General features: G+C 44.4%; 1 protein-coding gene across 1 annotated transcript in view; it reads left to right on the plus strand.

Annotated features, from left to right (window-relative positions):
• RFLNA (refilin A) overlaps positions 1-9,731 on the plus strand; it is a 31,995-nt gene extending 22,264 nt beyond the window's left edge. Inside the window, exons 3-4 of the mRNA XM_053369025.1 lie at positions 3,140-3,249; positions 7,863-9,731. Coding sequence (XP_053225000.1) covers positions 3,140-3,249; positions 7,863-8,196 — 444 coding nt within the window. The 3' untranslated portion in view covers positions 8,197-9,731. The remainder of the gene's footprint in view (positions 1-3,139; positions 3,250-7,862) is intronic.
• The last annotated feature ends 11,929 nt before the right edge of the window (positions 9,732-21,660 follow it).

The following is a 21,660-nucleotide window of genomic DNA, read 5'->3' on the forward strand; positions in this document are numbered from 1 at the left end:
TTTTAAATATAAATCGCTTGGAGACCTTTTTAGGTAACAAGTGGCTAAAGATAGATCGTAATAGCACAAGAGCCCTGTGTGACCAGATCAAAAAGTCACCTTTGGCTATTTTTAGTATAATATTAAGGAAATGTATAGATTGCCCTTCATTATGCAGTTACCCCAAGGTGTTTTCCAACATAATATATAAAGATTAGTCATATTGCACACTACTATAAACTAAAATCCAGTTTACAGCAATTACAGGTAAACAGCAGCTGATCAGATAAACTAAAGTCATAAGCACCAGCTGAAACGGAAATAAATTAAATACTGTATTTCAAAAAGCTTGAGAGATCAGGTATGTTCTAGCCATGTGTCTAAAGTTTAGTCAACGTCTCTATCTGTGCCTCTAGTTCTTGTTTTTAATCTCTATGCTGCCTTGAGTCCCATCACGGAAGAAGGCAGGGTATTTTTTAAAAAAAAAAAATCTAATAAAAGGGGTTGTGAGTTCTACATTTGGGGCACCAGTACAGAGTAGGCCCTGTCCCTACCTTGCTGGGTTCATGGCCCATCTCAGGAAAAGGTATCAAATACCTGGACATTTGGTGCTTTATAAGCCAAAACCTACATCTTGAATTGGGCCTGGTAATATAGACGCAGCCAATGCAGACTCTTTGTGCAGAAGCACTTGCCAACGTTCTTGTGGCATCATTAATAATGATTGCTGAATATTGAGGAATACCTTTATGTGGACTAGTGGCTGGTGAATTTAACTTTTTTTGGAGCAATCTATCCTATATAATAAGAACTGGGCAGCAGGATTGAAAGTTGCAGCTAGAACATATTATGATGTAGAACCCAGTCTTCAAATACTTGCCTGGGAATATGTTGCACGGAATTCCTCTGATCCAGGGAGCACAGACTGCCCACTCAGACTGCCACTATTTTCTGCAAGTCACTTTGGGTCACTTCTGTGAGGAAAGCAATTAATAAGTATGGTAAATTATTGTCACTGTTCTATGTTAGCTGCAGACCAGCTTCTTTTATATGCCACTTCCCGTCCATTTTATCCTCACAACAGCAACCCTGTGAAGTAGGTTAGGCTGAAAGTGACGGGCACAAGTGAGCTTTGTGGCTGTGGTTTGAACCTGGGTTCCCCTGGTTCTGCTCTGCCACTCCAACCACTACACCACACTGTCTCACTCCTAGTCCATTCTGCTTCCAGCTGTGGCCAGCTGGGTACTTCTGGCACTGTGCAAAGGGCATGACCCTCCCTAGCAATGGCATTCAAAAGTGTGCTCTGTCTGAACATGGAAGTTCAATGGCTAATGTCTAGTGGCCCCATGAGAATAGAGAGTATGCAGCCAAACTATGGATGAGTGTCAGAAATCTCTTTTTCTGCAACTAAGTCAGAATTTAGGAAGCTGCCTTGTACCAAGTCGGACCATTGGTCCCCTTAGTTCAGTACTGTCTGCACTGACTAGCATCAATTCTCCAGGTTTTCAGAGAGTGCTGCCTGGAGATGTCAGAGGTGGAACCTGCAACACTTTGTGTTCTGCTCCTAAGCTGTGAGCCTTCCCTTAAGCTGTGCTGAGAGTGGAGCCATGTGTGCACACGTTCCCTTCATAAGCCTCTCGCTCCTTTGGATTTCCGCAACTGGTCCTCCTCAAAAGAAAAGAAGGGCTGGTTGTCTGAACGCACTCGGGGCTCATCCAGACTTCCTTTTGCACCCTGCTCTCCAGGCACAGGTCCACACTTTGAAGCTCCATGTCTGCGTGAGGTTTCTTTTTGGTCCTGGCACTTTCCCTGGGGAAACCCATTTTCACCACTGGATCAAAGCAAATGGCAACGCATGGAATATTGCCTTTTGCTCTAATTCAGCAGTAAAGTGCAGGTTTCTCTGGGGGTGGGGGAGGCTGGGATGAAAAAGAGAGTGCAGCACCAAAGGAAATCTGAATGAACCCCCAGAAAAGAAGTGTATTTTGGGGGTGTTCCAACATTGGAGCAGCCGAGGCAGGTGACAATGAAGACACTTTGGAACTGACAAGGGGCTTGTCCACACTTTCGCTTGTCCCTTGCTTAGAAAGCATTGGTCTGAACGCTTTCCCACCTGCCCCTTGCTTTCTAGGCATGGCCCCAAGCGGTTTAGCCTTTGCCCCACTGTTCCCTCCTGGAAAACCCACTCTTTTGCAGTAAATTGGAACAAACTGCAGTTTTGCAGAAAATGCAGTTGCTGTTTGTTCCAATTTAGCGCAAAAGATCAGGTTTTTCTGGGGGCAAACAGTGCAGCAAACAGAGGTGCGGATAATAAGAATTATTAATATTGTTATTTATTAAATTTGTTTACCGCCCTTCATCCCTAGATCTCAGAGTGGTGCACAGCATAAAACTACAAGATAAAAACACAAAATGCATAATAAAAACAAGAACAAACCAATAATCCCCCCTCCCAAGCCCAAAGAGTGCATGTAGAGCTGATTACATAATGGTCACACCTCCAGATGACACAGATTGGAGCATCCACAAGTTCAGATAGACGTGGTTTAAAAAGTCAGCTCGTGTAACCTTCACAAGAAGAAAAAAGTTGTGTGAATTAACACTTGCTTTCATATACATCTGTTTAGGAGCAGAGTTTAGCCTTGCGGTGCTTCCCAAACATTGAATCTAGATATACTTCTGCATCCTGCATCCTGGAACACTGTATGCATATTTAAGCCTTCTTGATCTGGACCTCTGTTTCCTGATGTTGTTCTGCACTGATTTTGAGGTGGAAAGCTAACTTGAAGCATACCCTTGTACACATCTGTGTTCTGTTAGGAATGTAAGAGCCCTACTGGCTCAGACTAGCATCGTGTCCTCACTATTACATGCATGTGAGAAGCCCACAAGCAGGGCACTGTTGCAGTGTGAAATGTTTTCCCCTTACACACATGGTGTTTCTGGAACTGGCCCGGGTCTGAGCTGGCCTGCACCATATGTGAACATTGTGGGTGTTCATAGGAACTAGGGTGCTTGTGAGAATTAAACAGGTCCACAGCAATAGCTTTTCTTACCTATGCTTAAAACTAACCACGGATTCAACTGTAAACATCTCAGCAGGCTCCAGATTCCTCATGTGTTTCCATTTTGCTCTTCCTTCCCTCCCCCTGCCCTGTAGATCCCTTATCTTCTTCTGAATGCCTCCACATCAGAAATAAGGCCTCGGATGCACCCTGTGTTTTTTGGTGAAAGCATAGAGGTCAACCCCGAACCGGCACAGGAAATTAGGTAACGTATGGGCTTCCTTTTGTGTTCCTGCTTTCTCCTGCAAAAGATTAGTGGTGTTTATGAATGGGTTGGTGGGTGTTTTAGCCAGAGCTGTGGGTGGGGTGAGGGGAAGAAGGAATGGCTGAAATTAAGAAGAGTGAAAGCTGTAGAATAATAGGAGAGTGTGAGTGGGGTGAGGGGTGGGGAGATGGAGGGGTCACCGCTTAGATCTCACATTGAATTCATCTCAGTTCTGAGGCAGAAAATCACTGCCAGCTGTTGAGCGGCCTGAACTCAGTGAATTGGCGGTCTTAGCTCAGAGACAGCCCATGTGATACCCTCCAGATGTTGCTGAGCCACAGCTCACGTCCCCCTGACCCCTGGCCTGCTGGCTGGGACCTGGTGGCAGCTGCAGTCCAGCAACACCTGGAGGCGCCAGGTTGTCTCTCCTTGTCTTAGCTCAACTCACAACGGGTGGGGAAGATTTCTGTTGAATTTTCCCTTGCTTGCCATGGCAGCTTGCACCCATCACATCTTTCATTTGGCTGTCCGTTCCTTTTTCAGTGCTCGATTATTGTGGGTGGGTAGGTGGGCAAAATGAATGGGTCCTTAATGAAATCCAGGTGTTCCAGCTCCTTCCAGTTTTGGCCAAATTTTGCCCTCTTTAGATTTCCAAAACACTAGCAAAGTGGGGGGGATTACAAAAGGTCAGGGGGCCAGCCCCCAAATCCCTTGTCCCTCACACCTCTGTAATTTGTAGGCTGTCTCGTTTCCTGAATCTCCTTTTGCTGAGCAGGGTTAGGTAGTGGCCTACATTACAAAGCTGACTTATGCATTGTTGCGCTATCCAGGCTGACAAGTCATTGGACTCCAGTTCCCATCAGCCCCAGCCAGCGTGGCCAGTGGTTGGGGATGGTGGGTGTTGTGGTCCCAAATCATTGGGAGGGCTTCTGCTTCTGTGTAGAGGATGGGCCTGTGCTCTCAAGCAGGTGGAACAAAGAAGTAGGATTGGTATGATATGTTATGCTGCTGTAACCTGCCATGGGGAAGGGGTAATAAATCTAACAAATAAATAAAAGCAATAGCTAGCGCAGTGGCAAGAGGGCCACTTCAAGATCGTATGGGAAAGCAAGTTTACGAGACTGAGCTGTGCACCAGGACAGCCCTGGTCCATGAACACAACTCATTACGTGACCTTAGGCAAGTACCATCAGTCCCAATCTCTGCTGGAAAAGAAAACCACATGTGTTGTGCCTTTCTCGTGTCCTTTGTAGCTTACGGTGTCCTGGAGGAGACTGGCTGGCTGGCTAGATCCATGAACTAAAACACTCTTGCTTGGAGGCTGGGCAGTGGGTGCTGGTCCGTTAAGGGCAAATGGGGCACTGCCCCATCAAGTTCTGTCTGTCCTCAGCCAGCTCCCAGCTACCTGCCTTCTTACTTGCACCCAGTCCAGCGGGAAGGAGTTGCCTCTCAGCTTCCTCCTCTTCAGTCTCAGTTTTGCCCTTGTGGAACTCAGTGTGGAAGAAGAGGAGGACAAAACAATAATTAGTTTGGCTCTGTTTGACATTGGGTCTGGCTCCACCTACTGACTTCTTTTATTTATAATATTTGTTTTCCACTACAAACAATTTGTCTCAAAAGCGATTTACAGTTTTCAAAAAAGCTTATCATTGGCCTTCCTGCCCCTTCTGCCCTACCAGCCATTTCTGAAGTGAGGACATACTTCAGTATTTGTTGAAGTACGCACTTGTGGTGAAACCTTTCATAATCATTCCAGGTGTCTGCTGGGCTTGGGCATTTTCACAGCATTTAGGGCCAAAGCTGTGCCAATCAACAACGCTGCTAACCCAGAGATCCCAAAATCATGGTTTCTCCCTTTGGATGGTAGTGAACAATTTAGCCATTGCTCTAATGATGGCAAAGAACTGCTCTGACCACTCACCCTTCTGGAATTCTTCTGATAGGCAGAGATTACCACTCCCACCTTCTAGTCTTTCTGGCGTATCCTGTGAGGATTTAAGTTGTGTGCTGAGGGGTAGAGTTGCCCATCTCCTCCTTCCATGTTTTTGGAGTCTCCTCCAGTGCTCTGTGGATTCTTCTCTGAGGGTCTCCAGTCCTAGCAAAGCCCAACCATATGTGGGCATGACAGTAGTGGGGACATCAGACTCTTGTCCATCAGTGGATGGCAGTGAGAGTCCTTGACATTGCTGCTGAATTTTGCTTTTAAAGGCAAAAATGTAAGGTTAAGTTCAAGTGTTTTTTTTAAGTGGGCCAAACTTCCAAAACATTTTAAGGGAAGCCAATGTGGTTTTGATGCAACGAGTGACATTTCTCATTTGGGGTTCTTCTCAACCTTCCTTTGGTGCTAGCCAGTGATGTTCTGGTGGTTGCTGGTGTGCCAAAATGCTTCTGCAGCTTTCTGCCCAGTGTCAATGCCACCCATGCACCCAACTTTTAAAGAGTAGCCTTTGAAATTTCAAGGTGCCACTGAAAATGATGTTTTTCCAATTGCCATCGAGGGCTCCTGCTGTCTGTACCAAGCAACTTGCTGGCCTCTGAGCTTAGCTGTGCAAAACTCATTAAGCAGATTGTGTTACGTGTGCCGTTTGGTGGGCCAAGCCTCCTCCAGGGCGTTGGCAAATGCCGTGCACCACACCCAGCGTTTAATCTTTTTATACACAGAGCTGCAAATTCCTCAGCTGCTGCTGGTTGCGCCTCCAAGATCTGGAAGCATCAAACCATGTAAAACCCCTACGGCAACCTGGCAGCGGGGTGCTTTGCGTGTCCCTCCTGCTTCTTTGAAGACAGAGATGCTTTTCACAGACTATAAAAGCTGCTTCTTCAAGTTGGGTGTGCAGTGAAAGAATGCAAAAACTAACAGGGATCTATCTAGATATCTGTTTGTGAAGTCTGTTCCAGCTTTGGCTAATATTTTAGGACACTTACTATAGACACAGAGAGACGAGCTAGATATTGAAACGCCAGATTTGCAGGGAGATGTAGGTTTTTCCAGTTAACTCCCCACCCCTCCAAGACACAAATCAGACAAATTTGACAAAAGATGTGTAAGTGGAGAAGACCTGAAGAAAATGTGGATTCCAGCCTCCAAGGTTTCTTTACCTGTTTGTTGCAAAAGCAGACTTGATGAATCTATTCTGGTGTTTGCTTATGAGCAGTGCTGGCGTAAGGGTATTTTGCGCCCCAGGCAACCTCTGAGTCACTCCCCCGGTTTTCATTCATGAGCAATTGTTCTGTTCCAGAACATTTTGGTTCCATCTCTCATTAGTTTCCCTGCCAACTGCCCTTCAAACATGGAAGTGGCTCAAACATGGAACTGGAATAAAGTCAGAAGAGGAGGAGATACCATCATTTTTTGGCAGCAAGTCCCTGCCCTGAGCTGCCACCTCAACTCCCCCCACCCCCGAATATAGGGCAGAGTCAGGGCAAGGTGCCATTTCTTGGTCCTCCACGGCTCTGTATCAGGTACGGTGTCCATATGAGAGAGAGGTACTGAGTTTCCCCCAAAAAACCAACAACACTTGAGCAGACGCAGATTGGCAGTAGCTCAGGATGGGGGATATACAACTGGTCCTTCCAAAGTTCATGGGCGTTGTGATTCAAGTGATGTGTGTGTGCTGCGTCATGTGATCAATTATGTGGGGCGGGGCTTACCTCCCCCCCCCCAATATTTTTTCCAAGTTGGCACCACTCCTGTTCTCCCTCCCTGTAGAGGTGGCTTGCAGGACCTGCCCCACCCCACTGCCAACAAATCCCTAATTCTGCTGGGCTGGTCAGGCTGCAACTACTGGCTACATTTGCCTAATCACATACAGTGCTACCTCCGGTTGCGAATGGGATCCATTCCAGAGGTCCGGCTGGATCCCGAGGTTTTTGCAACCTGAGGATCGCTGTTACACACATGTGTGCGGCGGTAGACATGGGTGTAGCCAAGGGGTGCAAGGGGCAGCTGCCCCATCAAGTAAATGAATAAAAATACTTAACTAACTGACCAGTTGTGTCACAGATAACTTGGTTCTGCTCCCTCAACATAAAGCCTCCCCCCCCCAATATATCCTGGCTATGCCTGGTTATGCTCTAGTGAGCCATCTCTGCTTTGCACAAGCAGTAAAAAGGGCAGGATCAGGCCCCAGCCGGCGAGACTCAGCTCCAGTGAAACCCTGGTGAGTTTGCAGCCCTAAACATCCTTTATCCAGAAAGGGGAAAGTGCCAACTCTCGTGTGACTCTCACAAGATTTGAACGGGGAAGGCAAAAACAAGTGGTGCAAGAATTGATAGGAAATCCATTTCCTGCTAGTCACAATTTTGGGGGTTGTGGGGTGATCCTGCCTCTTTTTCTACTTTTTATGTCATGTTTTTGTGGCAGCCATTTTATGAGTGGGACCTATGGCACTTTCTCAGCATTTCCAAATGTGCCCACAGGCCCCCCAAAACTTGCAACTCAAGGTCAGATATGGTTGCGTCTTGTTGGAGAGCAAAGGGTTCAGCAGAGGAGGAGGTAATTGCCGTGGGGAACAGGATGTGGGACTTGAGCAGGTCTGTGGTTTGATCTTGTTGGGACTCCACTGAAGTTCTTGTGCGTGACTTCTTGTTGCCCCCCCCCTTTTAAATTCCAGGTGCAACTCTGAGGTAAAATATGGCTCTGAGAGGCATTACAGGGATGATGTTTTCTACTGCCCAATGCCCACTGTCACCACTTACAGCGAGACCGTCATTGCTGCCCCCAACTGCACATGGCGAAACTACAAGTCCCAACTCATCTTTGAGCCGCGCCAGAAACCCCTGAGGTTCCAGAGTACAACAATCATCTTCCCCAAACATGCCAAGAACATATACCGGACCACACTCAACTATAGCCTTGGTTCTGCCAAAAGATGGTTTGCCTCAAGTGTGCAGCTAGAGCTTTGTGAGGAGAACAGCCCCTGCATTGTCTACACAGAAAATGTTTAATGCAGTGTTTTGTTTACTGAAGAACTCTTGACTACAACATCAACGTAAGGCTTAGGCCTACGCTGGAGGAGAAGCCTTTTAAGACTTAATGGCCTTTGGCTGAAGGCATCCATTAAATGGCTCCAGGATCATTCATTTTTCACACCCAGGCTTGGATATGCCAAGTAGCTTCCCTGCTCCTAGAAGCAGCTGAGGGAGATATTCTCATGGGCTGAAGCAGCTAGAAGCTGGTTTTGGTTCCCCTCAGCCTCGGATCGAACCTCTTTAATTAGCACTTGAATTCATTTTCAGTAGTGAGGGCCTTCCGTTACTTGGTCGCCATTTAGAAAGCTTACTATAGGGTAGTGTGTGGGCCCTCTGTAGCATGTAGGATGTGGCCAAATATATCCTTAGAGAAAGTGATTGTGTCACAGAAGATCATCTCCAGTTTGGCAAAGACTTGGCTTTGCAAAGACAGCAGGTAGATCATGGCAGGCAGTTCTTAGTCATATCAAACATTAATTTTGTCCTGGGATCTTAAGTAGAAGCCCCAGCACAATAGATAGGGGTGGAAAGGCAAAGGGCATCATTTTTGCCAATGAGCAGGAGTTACCAAATCCCTGCTGCACAGGGGCCATTCGTGGAAACCAGGCATTTACAGTTCCTTGGCAACCAGCTGCCTTTATAAAGGAAGCCAACGAGAAGATTCCTTGGGCACCTGCCTCCTTGTGTGGATATAACAGATGGAAAATAGCTGGATGTATAGTTGAATGTGTGGGGAAAGAGTTAACATGTGGACTCATTCCTTCAAAAGGCTGCATTTTTTTACTTTTTGCTAAAGATCTGGAAGATAATAGCTTTTTAAAAGACGGTGTTTGAGACCAAAGGCCTTTTTTTACTTTCTGGAATAAAGGACTGTAAAACTCAGGCCAAGATTTCCCAGAAGGGAAGCTTAGCTCTTTAGGGGTATGAGGAGGGGAAATGACATTTGTTCGGATTTGCAGATTCACAAACCTAGTAAACCTGAAGTAAATGGATGAAACAGGAAGTGACTGTATGGACAACAGAATGAAGGGAAGGGACTTGAAAGCATTGGCTTAGTTGTGGAAGCAGTTGTTAAGTTAATGACAGTTGTGCATACAATGCACAATTGTCTTGATGGTCATTATACATACTGCTTTTAAGAGCTGTCCTTTCGAATGGGGAAAGATGCATGGTTACACAAATTGTGCATCTTAATGTGCAACAATTATTACATGTCCATTATGCTGCTTAGACATATTTGTTCTTTTGAATGGAGGAAAGAGTTCATTTAAGTCAACTGCACATGTACCTTGCAACTATTATGCAGATTTTTTAAAAAGTGTTCAGAATAAATGATGCCGGTCTTATTGAAGGCAGAAAAGTTCATGAAAATAAATTGTGGGTGGGTGGGTATCATATAGCTCCTATACATGAATGGATTCTTACTGGCTCATCACAAACATCTTACTGTTCTTTCTGCAATGCTGGCTTGTTTTTCCTGACTTCAAGACTAAAATGCAAGTGAGACCCAGGCCTTAGTTTTGTTTATTGCAACAGCTATTGCCTCAAAATGTTACCATGGTGAGTGATGGCAAACGTCATTTGAACCTTTTTTTAATTTATAAGCCATGTTGTGTGGCATAATCAACCTCCATCACATCCCTTTAAAAAGTGTATGTTGTGGAGGGGGGGGAAAGCTCTTTATTGGAAAATGGCAGCCTTTAAATTCTTGGATTCAGATTAAAGATGTACGTTAAGGGTACATCATGTATGCATGCATCCCACATTTGAGAACAGAGAACTGTTACAGGTAAACAGTTAGCCAAAAGGTTATTTGCTACAGATGCTGAATGCAGATGCCTATTTATCAGCATGCCTTGGGGTACTTGTGGGTGGGGAATCACAGGTGCTGTTTGACTTGCATCTTGCTTGTGGGCTTCCCAGAAGCACTGTGGGAAATTGTGGCAGAAAGTTTGAGGGCTTGTCCACGCCAAGTGGTGCATGTTGCTAAACGGTTCCAGAACTGCTGTATCATTGCAAAGTGAAGGAAGGAGCTCTTCCACACGGCTAGTTTCCCAACTGGTCGCAGAAGCTCATCAAGGGGGTAAATGGTTGTCTGCTCATCCTGCCAAGCGGTGACAAGACTTCAAACCTCACTTTTGTAAATTTATCCTACATCAGAAATGTGGAGAGGGGAAAACAGAGGAATAATAATTCTTCTAATCACTTGGAAGGACACCGTAGTCTGAACTCTCCACCCATCCAGCCCTCATCCATAACTTAACATCTGCACATGCCGTTCCACTAAAGCAGAATTACTATTGACTTTAGCCAGGCAAGACCCATGATATCCTGAGAATAATGGGTGATAGAAAGTTTATATGTTGCCAGATTCCGAAGAATTGCAAATATAAGATGAAGCTTTTTATACATGACCTGAATGCTTGAGGTAGGACTTTAGAATTGCTTTATCTATGCTATGTTGTGTAGGGTTATTATTAATTTTGCATTCAGAGCACATTTTGTACATTTAAGGGAACTATTTGCCCCATTAAAAAAGGGGGATGCTATTTTTTTAAGTGACAGAACTTTATATATTTATCCCCCCACCCTGAGATTGTCTGCTATTCAGTCTGAGTAAATTAAGCACAGCTTCTAAAATCTTGAGTGCCTTACTTCTGTAGTGCCCAAATCTTTCATGAATATTGTATTGAAATGCTTTAATTCTAAAACTTTTATATTTCACAACTCTATACACAAATGGAAAATAGAAACCTTTACCCAAACTGTCTGCATTCCACAAAAATGGTGTGTGTATGGTGGCAATTAATATATGAAGCTCTCCTATGTCACAACTGCACAGTGAGAGTCAGGGCTCCGCCCCCTGCCCAAATCCTGGAAACTGCACTTTCTAACAACTCTGCACCCTTAACAAACTACAGTTCCCAGGAATCTTTGGGGAAGCCATGGTTCTTAAAGGGGCGTAAGAGTGCTTTACATTTATGGTGTGGAGTGGCCTCAATCAGACCATTGGTTTGTTTAGTCTGGTGCTGTCTGAGATGGGTAGAAGTGATGTGCTTTTGTCTTGGGCTGAGAGATTCCTCCACAGCCTTCTAACTGGGAAACTTGGGATTGAATTTGAGAACTTGTGCATGCATGGTGTTACTCTTCCCACCAAGCTGTCATCATGTAAGCAGTTAGATCCAAATGTGCGCTCACGCCTTGCACTAAAGCATGTGAGAAAAGCAAAACTTTTGCACACAAGCGAAAACATAAGAATGGGCTTTGACTAACATGTATGTGAATTGCCAAGCCAATGAAGAAGACATTGTGTAGCATTTGGTCATTAGACACAACCAAATTTGCACACACAAGACAGTGACAGGGAAAGATAATTTATTGGTGTTAAATGAAGACTAAAAGTGCATGGTTCCATGCAGGCACATTAAAAGCACAAGATGTGGGGATTCAATGTAAAGGTGAATTTCCCGAGAATCCCAGCTTTCATTGTTTAAGAAATCAAGAAGTTACTAGCCCTAGTTGTAGAATGACACCCAAACCAGACATTTAAATTATAATTATCTCTCTTCAACGGTAATGGTTTCCCCTCAAATAATCCAAGGAACTGTAGCTTGTTAAGAGTGCCGTAACACTTTGGAAGAAGACATGTCACTTCAAGCAGTGTAGGAGGAGCTTTAAAGGTACCAGAGTTCAGGCCACTTTAAATAATCCAGTGGTTTGGCTGTGGTTGACTTTTTATCACCCAAATTAACACACGGGCAAGCTGAAGAGAGCAAGTTTTTCAAGTTCATGAGTCTGATAGCACATGAAGCTCAGGTCTAGCAACAGATAGCCTCAGAAAGTCCTCTACATTCTTGGTTTTGTTTACTCTCATGAGGCAGAGCAGCCTTTTTTCCAGGCATGCTCAAGCCCCACACCCTTCTCCAGGTGGTTTAAATTACAGCACCACAAATATACACAAATAAAAGGCCCAAAACACTGTAGCATTTAAGACGTTTCACAAAATTCCCCAAACACATTTGCACATTGCCACACCCTTTATGGCTGTGCTAGCAGGCCACTTAGGTGAGGGGCCGGTTACAGGCCTCTTTCAGGCAGCTGTTTCTCTTCAGAAAAGCAGGTGCAGGCATCCTGTATTCTCAAATCCAATAATTCTTTCCCTCAGGTGGTATTTTTTTAAATTGCAAGTGGCTTGTCCACCCTGAGTAACTCTATGTTTTCATATTGCAGTTCCATAGGGGGAAAGAGTAGGATTTATTCCTGTTTAAATGAATGGGAATTTCTCCACTGAGTTAGATTGGGTGGTTTTTAAAAAATCCATGTGGTGTTCTCAGTTGAAACAAGACATTGCCCAAGTGGAATGCTACATGCAAGCCTTGGCATTGAGATGGGCATTGAGTAAATTAATGGATTTGCTTTTAATCCATGTTTTTAAACCATGGTTTGCACTAAGCACAGACTCCAAGCCCTTCCTTCCAGATGTTCAGGCAGATAGTGGTTGGTGTGGTTTCCTTCTTTCCGCACCCACCCTCCAAATCCCCAGATGCTATCTTAAACAACAGCCTCTTAGGGTGGACAGATGTTCCCAAGCGATGGCTTCAAGAGGAACCTGAAAGCCATGGCTTGCTTCAAATTGTGTTTTGGTACCTAGATTGCGAGTTGTCTGTTCCTAAGTCGTGACAAAACCATGCTCTGGCTGTGCAAATCATAATTTGGCATTACATCTAAATCATCTAATAGTTTGGGACTCTTTTTTCCTTTCCCATTCACAAAAGCCACTACACCTGCGGAAAACTGAAAGTAAAATTCCAGAGCTTAAAGAAGGCAGTGGATGCTGATTTGATGGTCAAAGGGGAAGTTAGAAGGTAGCTAATGGCTCTGTTGACATAGATATGTAATTATTTTTGTAGCTCTGCTCTTTCTAAGTGCTTACAAAAGTATTTCTGCTGTTTTATATTTTGTGATAAGGTGTTTTGCAGTGCCTTTTTATTTTTATATCTATATAAATATGGTATTTCCCCACATCCTTTAGTCAATAATGTCTTTCTATTCGACTAATAGAAAATAATTTAAGAATTTTTAATATTGCTAAAAACCCTATATATCATAATAAAATGATGGAATGCTTTTGTGTGTGTTGTGATTTATGAGCATAAACCTGTAGACAATATCTTGCCTTAGGTTTCAGCTAGTAGTAGTAGTAATTTATTATTATGGCCAAAGACCAGTTGAAGAAGCACAACTGAGACTGCTTTCACAAGAATGAAATACAGTGGACGCTCGGGTTGCAAACCCGGAAGTAACCTGTTCCAGTACATCCGGGTTTCAGCGGGTTCATAACCCAAAAAAACGCAACCTGAAGCGTCTATAACCCGGAGATATGACTGTAGACATTTAAAACAATATACAATAACAGCTTATAGATTAAAATTAAAATAGTTGCATGAACACAAAAAGACCTAAGGTTAAACTAACATGCAGATTGCCCCTGGGACGCCCAGGAGGCCGGCTGCGGCAGTCTTCCTAGCGATCCACTTGTTCGGGGGGGGGGTGTTCTACACCTACAAATCTGTGCGCAGAATCTGGCGACCATCCAGGTCATCTTATGATTTTTGCCTAAGAAGAGAAATTTAAGTTTAGGCTTGTCCAGAACATAGCTGTCAACTTTTCCCTTTTCTTGCGAGGAATCCTATTTGGAATAAGGGAATTTCCCTTTAAAAAAGGGAAACGTTGACAGCTATAGTCCGGAAGGTCAGCAAGCCTCACCAGATGGGGGTCGAGAGTAAAGGCCCTTCTTGCATTTCTGGATACGAGGAAATGGAGGTATGCTTCCGGGACAGCAACATATCTCTCGTGTTCTGCAATTATGTAATTGGGACCTCACGCAGTCCTGTTGTCTCTCTATGTCCATAATTATTTGCCTGACCACAGATCTTGCTTGATCTAATCCCAAATTTAGGATGGCTTGAGGAGCAAGGCCCAGTTTCTGCAGAGAGTTCAGGACCGCTATCTGCCAGCCAGACAGACCGATCACAAAGAATCAGTGGAGCTATACTTGGAGCAATTTCAGTGTCAACCACTTACAGACTGATGTTAAGCTAATATGAACCTTGACTCTCATCATCCCCATTTCTAATCTATGCATTTGAAATGCATCTGGGGACTTGTAAAAGGGCTCTGAGAAATTTAGATTGGATTCTCTCGAGGGGAGTGAAAGAAGAGGATGGTGGGCCCGAAAAGGACCCATAAAGGAGCTGTGCCAACGTTTTGGCCTTATATAATTTTAGAGCCATGGTTTTCCCAGTAGTGATGTATGGAAGTGAGAGCTGGACCATAAAGAAGGCTGATTGCAGAAGAATTGATGCTTTTGAATTCTGGTGCTGGAGGAGACTCTGGAGAGTCCCATGGACTGCAAGAAGATCAAACCTCTCCATTCTTAAGGAAATCAGCCCTGAGTGCTCACTGGAAGGACAGGTCCTGAAGCTGAGGTTCCAAGACTTTGGCCACCTCATGAGAAGAGAAGACTCCCTGGAAAAGACCCTGATGTTGGGAAAGATGGAGGGCACAAGGAGAAGGGGACGACAGAGGATGAGATGGTTGGATGGTGTTCTCGAAGCCACAAACATGAGTCTGACCAAACTGCGGGAGGCAGTGGAGGACAGAAGTGCCTGGCGTGCTCTGGTCCATGGGGTCACGAAGAGTCGGACACGACTAAACGACTAAACAACAACAACAACAATTTTAGAGCTGTGGGGACAAAAAAAACCCCCTTGAGTTCTAAAGAATTTGAGGATACAGTTAGCAGATCTTTCCCCATAGCAGATCTTTCCCCATAGGTTTTAGCTATTTCTCCCCCGTTGGCCTAACTTGTTTATCTTTTTAAAAATTTATATATCAAATTTTTCTGTACCACCTTTCAGCCGAGGACAGTTCACAATAAAAGGTGCACCAAAATGCCTTGTTGGTGTCCATCTGTCTCAAGAGACAATGGAGTGCACCTCCAGAGGTGTAGTCAAATTGTTGGAGAATGCAATAAGACGCAGTAAAATATAGAATCTATTTTTGATAGCAGTGACCTGAAAGTCAGAAATATAAAACATACTGTTTTCCCTAGCATGGAGGTGAAATTACAGGAAAAGCTTTACCATTTTGTCAGACTTCTGTTGAAACACATATGCTGCCAACTAAAAACTGGCAAGGATAGCACGTTTCCATTCATCTTTATTACAATCAGTAGACTTGAGCTCAATAGATACTGCCTTAAAACAGAGACTAATAATATCTAAGATTTTTGCAAATAAATAGATAGCAAATTGTGCTATCTAGTAGTTGCGAATTCTTTGTAAGACACTTTGAGGATAAAGTTGCTCACCTCCAAAACTGATATTGTTGCAGAATCTCTCTAGGTGTCCAATGCGCCACGTGAGTGTTGTGGGATCAGTTTCACCAACCTGGTGACGTGAACAAGGTGCTTGTGGCACTGCCCCTGACACCTGTCCTCTCAATTCTTTGCACTTCTTGGCTGATTGAAACTAACTGGTGGTGCTGATTTTTGACGGGGGGGGGGGTCTAGGGGGCAGCTAATGCGTCACTGCGCACGAGGGTGGTGCCTACCACTTTGAAGGGAGTGTTGATGTGATCACTTCTGAAAAAGCCTGCCCTGGATCCAGTGGTGTACAACAACTTCCACAGGATCACAAATGCTCTCTTGAGAGGGCACTTGCATTTCAGCTGCAGTTGAATGAAACTGAGTATTTTGACCCTCACCAGACTGGATTCCAAAGTAGGTTTGGGACTGAATTGGCCTTGGCCACTATGATGGCTGACCTTCACCAAGAGAGGGGTACGGGTATTGCTTGCCCCCTACGCCCATGCCCAGCCACAAAGAGAGCTACTTCTCTCTGCCTTGTGACTTCAGTGCTGTGGCCCCTTTAATGTGAGATCAAGCTTGTTCCAACAACCTACTGTCCCAAATGCATGCCTGAGACCTTTTTATTTACCCAAGCCTTTTCTAAATGAAATGGTTAATTATTTTCTGCTCATGATTTTCTAGTTCTTTTCACAGTCATTTTAATCATACTATTTCTCCGTGCACACATGCACACACAGAACACACTTGTTGCACTTGGTAGAGCCACCTCTGGAATGAGGCTTCTGAAAAAAAAAGTTAATGTAGAAATACACTAGAGTAATACTGACTTTCATGGCCTTCCTCAAGGTCTCAGCCTGGACTAGAATGTCAGGTAGGAAATCACCATATATAAGTACAACAACAAATATTTAAAACTGTCCTCTGTTCTGTCTTATTTCAGCATACAGTAGCACTGAAGGCATTGGTGAAGTTGTTATTCAAGAAGTCAACATGCTGGTATCTCTTAAGAGTCCCCACCCTATCCTCTGAAAGCACACAGATTATTTAAAGGTGCACAATAAATATTTATAGGAGGAGGATGAGCCTTAACTACTCACAACTTAAAATACTGGAGCACAGTACAGCATCATTGCACAGAAAATGGATGCATGGTTGGGTAGGAAAATGGATATCTAATTTGCAGTTGTGCTGTAGTTGGAATTTGACCCTTATTTGTCCCCTATCTTCCATGTTCCACTTTTTATCCAGCAGCTGGCAGGGCAGTGGGAGAGATCTCTGTTTGCCTCCATAATCTCTTCCCTCCTGGCTTTTTTTGAGAAAACATCTCAGGCTATTCTGACTGGTAACTTGAAGATTTTTCTCCTGTTTTCTGAAATTCTATTTGGGTTATGTAGTTATGATGTCCAAGATTTGTTTAAGACTACTTAGTAGATTTTGTCCTGAATAGGCAGAATTTCATCTGTGAAAATGATGCTATTATCAAAAATTATCTTTTTATTTCAAACAGTTCCAATTTGTATTCCCATTAAAACTTTGTGAGAGATGGGAGAAAATAGTTACTAATTTAATACACAAATGGAAGCACCCTCTTAGACATCCACCAGCAGAGATACCATGACACATTGCCTTGCAAAATATATAAAAACTTATGTACCTAGAGAAAACAAGTCATGGCTACATATGGAATACGATCTTTCATTGGCACTGAAAATTCTGGGACTCCCTTTTTTAATACACCACAAATGTATATGGGGGGGGGGACAACACAGATAAACAAACTGACACCACTAACATCACCAGTGATACTGTCTATGTTTCAGCTACTTTTTTACACAGAAGAAAGAGATACTTTGTGTGAGCAATGGAAAAAGATTTATTTAGATCAACTTTTACACAGATGACATACCTTGACAGGGGAATAAGTATTACTCAAAGCAAGACAAAACACCAGGAATTGTTTAAATATATACCAACATACACATTTCTAACAAATCCAACAGTTACTGAACATGCTTCTAGACCTTTAACACCATTTGAAAATTTAATCACAACCACTAATGCAAAATCTAAGAATATATTATTAAAATAATCATTGACAGGCAATTAGGCCAAACAAATTTGACAAAACATACTTGGGACTCAGATCTCAAGATGGTGATTGAAGAGGCAGATTGGCAGAATTTGTGGGACAAGAAGCCCTTAACATCAGTATCTATGTGCATAAAACACTCTTAAGCTCCTACACAGGGGGCATTAAACACCTTTGAGGAGTAGTCATATCAACAAAGCTATTTCTCGTCTTTGCTGGAGAGGTGTAAAGAGATTGGAATCGGTGAACATACGTGGTGGACATGTGACAAATTACAACCATTTTTGAAGAATATTATAGATTAAATAAGGTTGATCACAAAACAAAATGTTATTCACACCTCAACTTTAGTATTGTTAACAATCTTTAAAAATAAAAATGCCAGGTTTAGTAGCAGCTCAACAACTTGTTGCTCCAACTCAAAATCTTTAGAACATATGTGAATATCACAATGGAAACATAAAAATTGGACCATAGTACTTTCAGAGAAACTGACCAAGGAAGTTCAAGCTGTAACTGGAAAGGGAAATGAGGACAATTGTCAGAGGCTCAGGAGCAGAAGAGCAGGGGAGAGAGCAAATAGAGAGCGGAGGAGAGGAATCAGAGGGGAGCGTAGGGGAATATGACAGTGACCCGAGAGATTCCATGAGCTTCTCCAGCGAATCAGAAGATTCCCAGAAGGGGGCGCCTATGGTAAGGGCGAGGGGGGTCCCAGGGGGGACGCTCCATAAACAAGGGACCAGAGGGGACTCCCAAGGGAGCAGCGGAGGATCAGGACCAGTTCCCCCACCAGAGCACAATGGGGGGGAAGAGTCACATGAGTCAGGACCAGCTTCTCCTCCAGCGGGGAGAGAAGATGAGTCAGGGGTAACCACGCCCCCATCGGGAAGTGGGGAAACGGAGGGAAGGCCAGGTCCAGCTAGCCTCCCCGAAAGAGGGAGCAGTGACACAAGTGTAACGGTCAGAAGGAAAGTGGGAGGCTGCGCGCGCGCGCCAAGTTCAAATGTGGAGGAGCGCGGGACAGCAGAAAACCCGGATTGGGAGCCAGGTCCTAAAGCCCGAAGGAGGGGGGGGGAGAGTCAGGGGACTCAGCGTCAGAGGAATCTAGGAGGGCTGAGACTCCGACTAGCAGGAGGACCCAGAGAAAGAAGGAACAGAGGAAGAGGTGGAGTAAGGCTAGAATCTTAAGCTGGTGTCAGGGGGGAGGAGATTCAGATGGAACTTCTACGGTCTATAAGGCATAGACGTAGCGTTGCGCGCTGCACGTCTGGAAATGAAACTGAACTTCAATAAAGACTTTTTTACTTGAGGAAGAAGCAGCGTTGGTCTTGTGTGAGCTGGGACCTTGGGCAGCGCTGACAACAATTTTTAAAGAAACATGGTAGCCCTTCATCACAGAATCAACAAAACATAGTGGTATCCACCAGACTGACATTTGAAACTTTGGAATAATGTTTTCCCACAAGATTTTGTGCTTTGGAAGAGGGGAAATGTTACCTATGGGGGGTTATGTTCATTTCTGTAATGGAAAAGAGTAAGATAGTGCTATCATAACATAAGGTAAAGGGACCCCTGACAGTTGAGTCCAGTTGCGGACGACTCTGGAGTTGCGGCACTCATCTCGCTTTACTGGCCAAGTGAGCCAACCTTTGTCAGCAGACAGTTTTTCCGGGTCATGTGACCAGCATGACTAAACTGCTTCTGGCGAAACCAGAGCAGCGCATGAAAACGCCGTTTACCTTCCCACCGGAGCGGTACCTATTTATCTACTTGCACTTTGATGTGCTTTCGAACTGCTAGGTTGGCAGGAGCTGGGACCAAGCAACGGGAGGTCACCCCGTCGCAGGGATTTGAACCGCTGACCTTCCAATCGGCAAGCCCAAGAGGCTCAGTGGTTTAGACCACAGCACCACCCACATCATAACATACACAGACACAATAACAGATCGCTTAGATAGCAATAATTTAAACAACAGTGTTCAAAGCACTGCATTTAATTTAAAAGGTTAATACTCTCTTTCTCTTAGTTTTAATTTTCAAGTGCTAACAACAATGTTCCAGAACCTCTCTGCTGCCATTCTAAGAGAATGAGGGAGATGTTCATGGTTCCTGTACCTGTTTTCTAGAAAAATAGCACTAGGTAAAACAATAAAGGAAAATACAAAATCTATACAGTCATACCTCGGGTTACAGACGCTTCGGGTTGTGCAATTTCGGGTTGTGCATCGCGCCGAACTCGGAAGTACCGGAACTGGTTAATTTCGGGTTTCGGCGCTTGCGCATGCGCAGAAGCGCTAAATTTGTGCATGTGCAGAAGTGCCAAATCGCAACCCGTGCGTGCGCACATGTGGTGCTGCTGGTTGTGAACGCTGCGGGTTGCGAACGTGCTTCCCACATGGATCATGTACGCAACCCGAGCATCCCCTGTATGGATAAACAACCAGTATTCAAAAATAGCACAACAGTTGAGAACCCTTCAAAACCAACAATGCTGACCAACCTGTGGACCACTCTCTGCCCAAAAGCTTGTCTGCAGAATGAGGTTTTGGCCAGGTTGCAAGAAGCTGTAAGAGAGATTGAGCCAGGTGGGTCTTGGGAGAGCAGCCTGCAACTTTGATGCAGAGACCCCCCCACCCTAATAACCCTTATCAGTATCAACAATCCTCTGGCCAGATGGGTAGGGTGGCTATTAATCCAACTTTACAAAGGATAGCCCTCTGTTTTCAGGGCCAATCCCATGTTTGGTCCAAATCTGGTTTAAAGAGAAAGAATCATTAAGAAGAGAGAGCAGAAGAGGGCTTGAAGTTGCTTATCACCAGAACAAGTCACATGGTCACAGCCTTTCCTGCTAAGATGAGATTACTATATTTACGTATGTTTAAATTACAGTAATCATTATTTAAATTGTACATGCACACATAAAATATATATAAAAAATAAAAAAATTATCCAGTAACACCTTAGAGACCAAATAAGTTTGTTCTTGGTATAAGCTTTTGTGTGCATACACCCTTCTTCAGATACCTGAAGTATACCAGATATCAGGTACTGTATCCCATTTCCTCCCTAGGGATGAGAAGAAACCAGCAGTGCCTCCTATTTGCCAAGAGGTCGCTGTAGAGGCGGCCAAGAAGGAGGCAGATCCAGCCTGCAAGGAGTATGCTGCCCCCGCCACCACTACAACAGCAGCAGTGGTGCATTCCTTGGAGGCTGGGCCTGCCGTCCCTATGGATCCTGCCACCTGAGGTGGTCGCCTCACACTGCCTCGGGGGTGTGCCAGCTCTGGTTGCCAGTGGTCAAATGGATATTTGGGTGTACGGCCAATGGATTTAATCTCACTTTCCCCATGGCCTGCTTGCCCTCACTGAAAACAACAGGGTTTATGAGAAAACTGTGTGATCTCTTAGCCCACCATGCAGTGCCCTTCTTGCTTCAGCACACTTTTGAACTTCTTTCTCAAAGAGCAAGCCTGCACACCACCCCCATGCTGCCACATGTCCAAACTGATTTTAAAACAGAGGGGTGTTTCCAAAGCGTGGGGGGGGGCTGTTAAAAGAAAACCAGAAGTTTGAAAACCTACTGGGCTTGTCCCTGAACTCAGCAAACTGCATTTACATTGAGGATTTCAGAAACATTATTCTCCTCTGGGGATTTTTGAACAGTGAAACAATCCAATTATTCAAAAAGCAGCAAGGCTGACAAATACCCCCATTTATCATTTTAAAAATAAATAATAAGCCAACCACAGAAATAACAACAGAGCAGTGAGTTAGCCAGAGACATAATGCTGAAATCTGCCCATTCCCCCCTCACTACGCCCCACTTAATAAACAGGCATCTGACCAATTTCTTGTATTTGAATCCAGGGGCATTGGGTTACAGGAAATATAAACCCCTGGTACCTTGCAGGAGGCCTGAGAGCATTCCCCCCCCTTCTTTTTTCAGGGACACTGGTTAGGAAAATGCAGCAAAGTTAACA

The sequence above is a fragment of the Podarcis raffonei genome, chromosome 16, assembly GCF_027172205.1.
Source record: "Podarcis raffonei isolate rPodRaf1 chromosome 16, rPodRaf1.pri, whole genome shotgun sequence".
Classification (NCBI taxonomy): domain Eukaryota; kingdom Metazoa; phylum Chordata; class Lepidosauria; order Squamata; family Lacertidae; genus Podarcis; species Podarcis raffonei.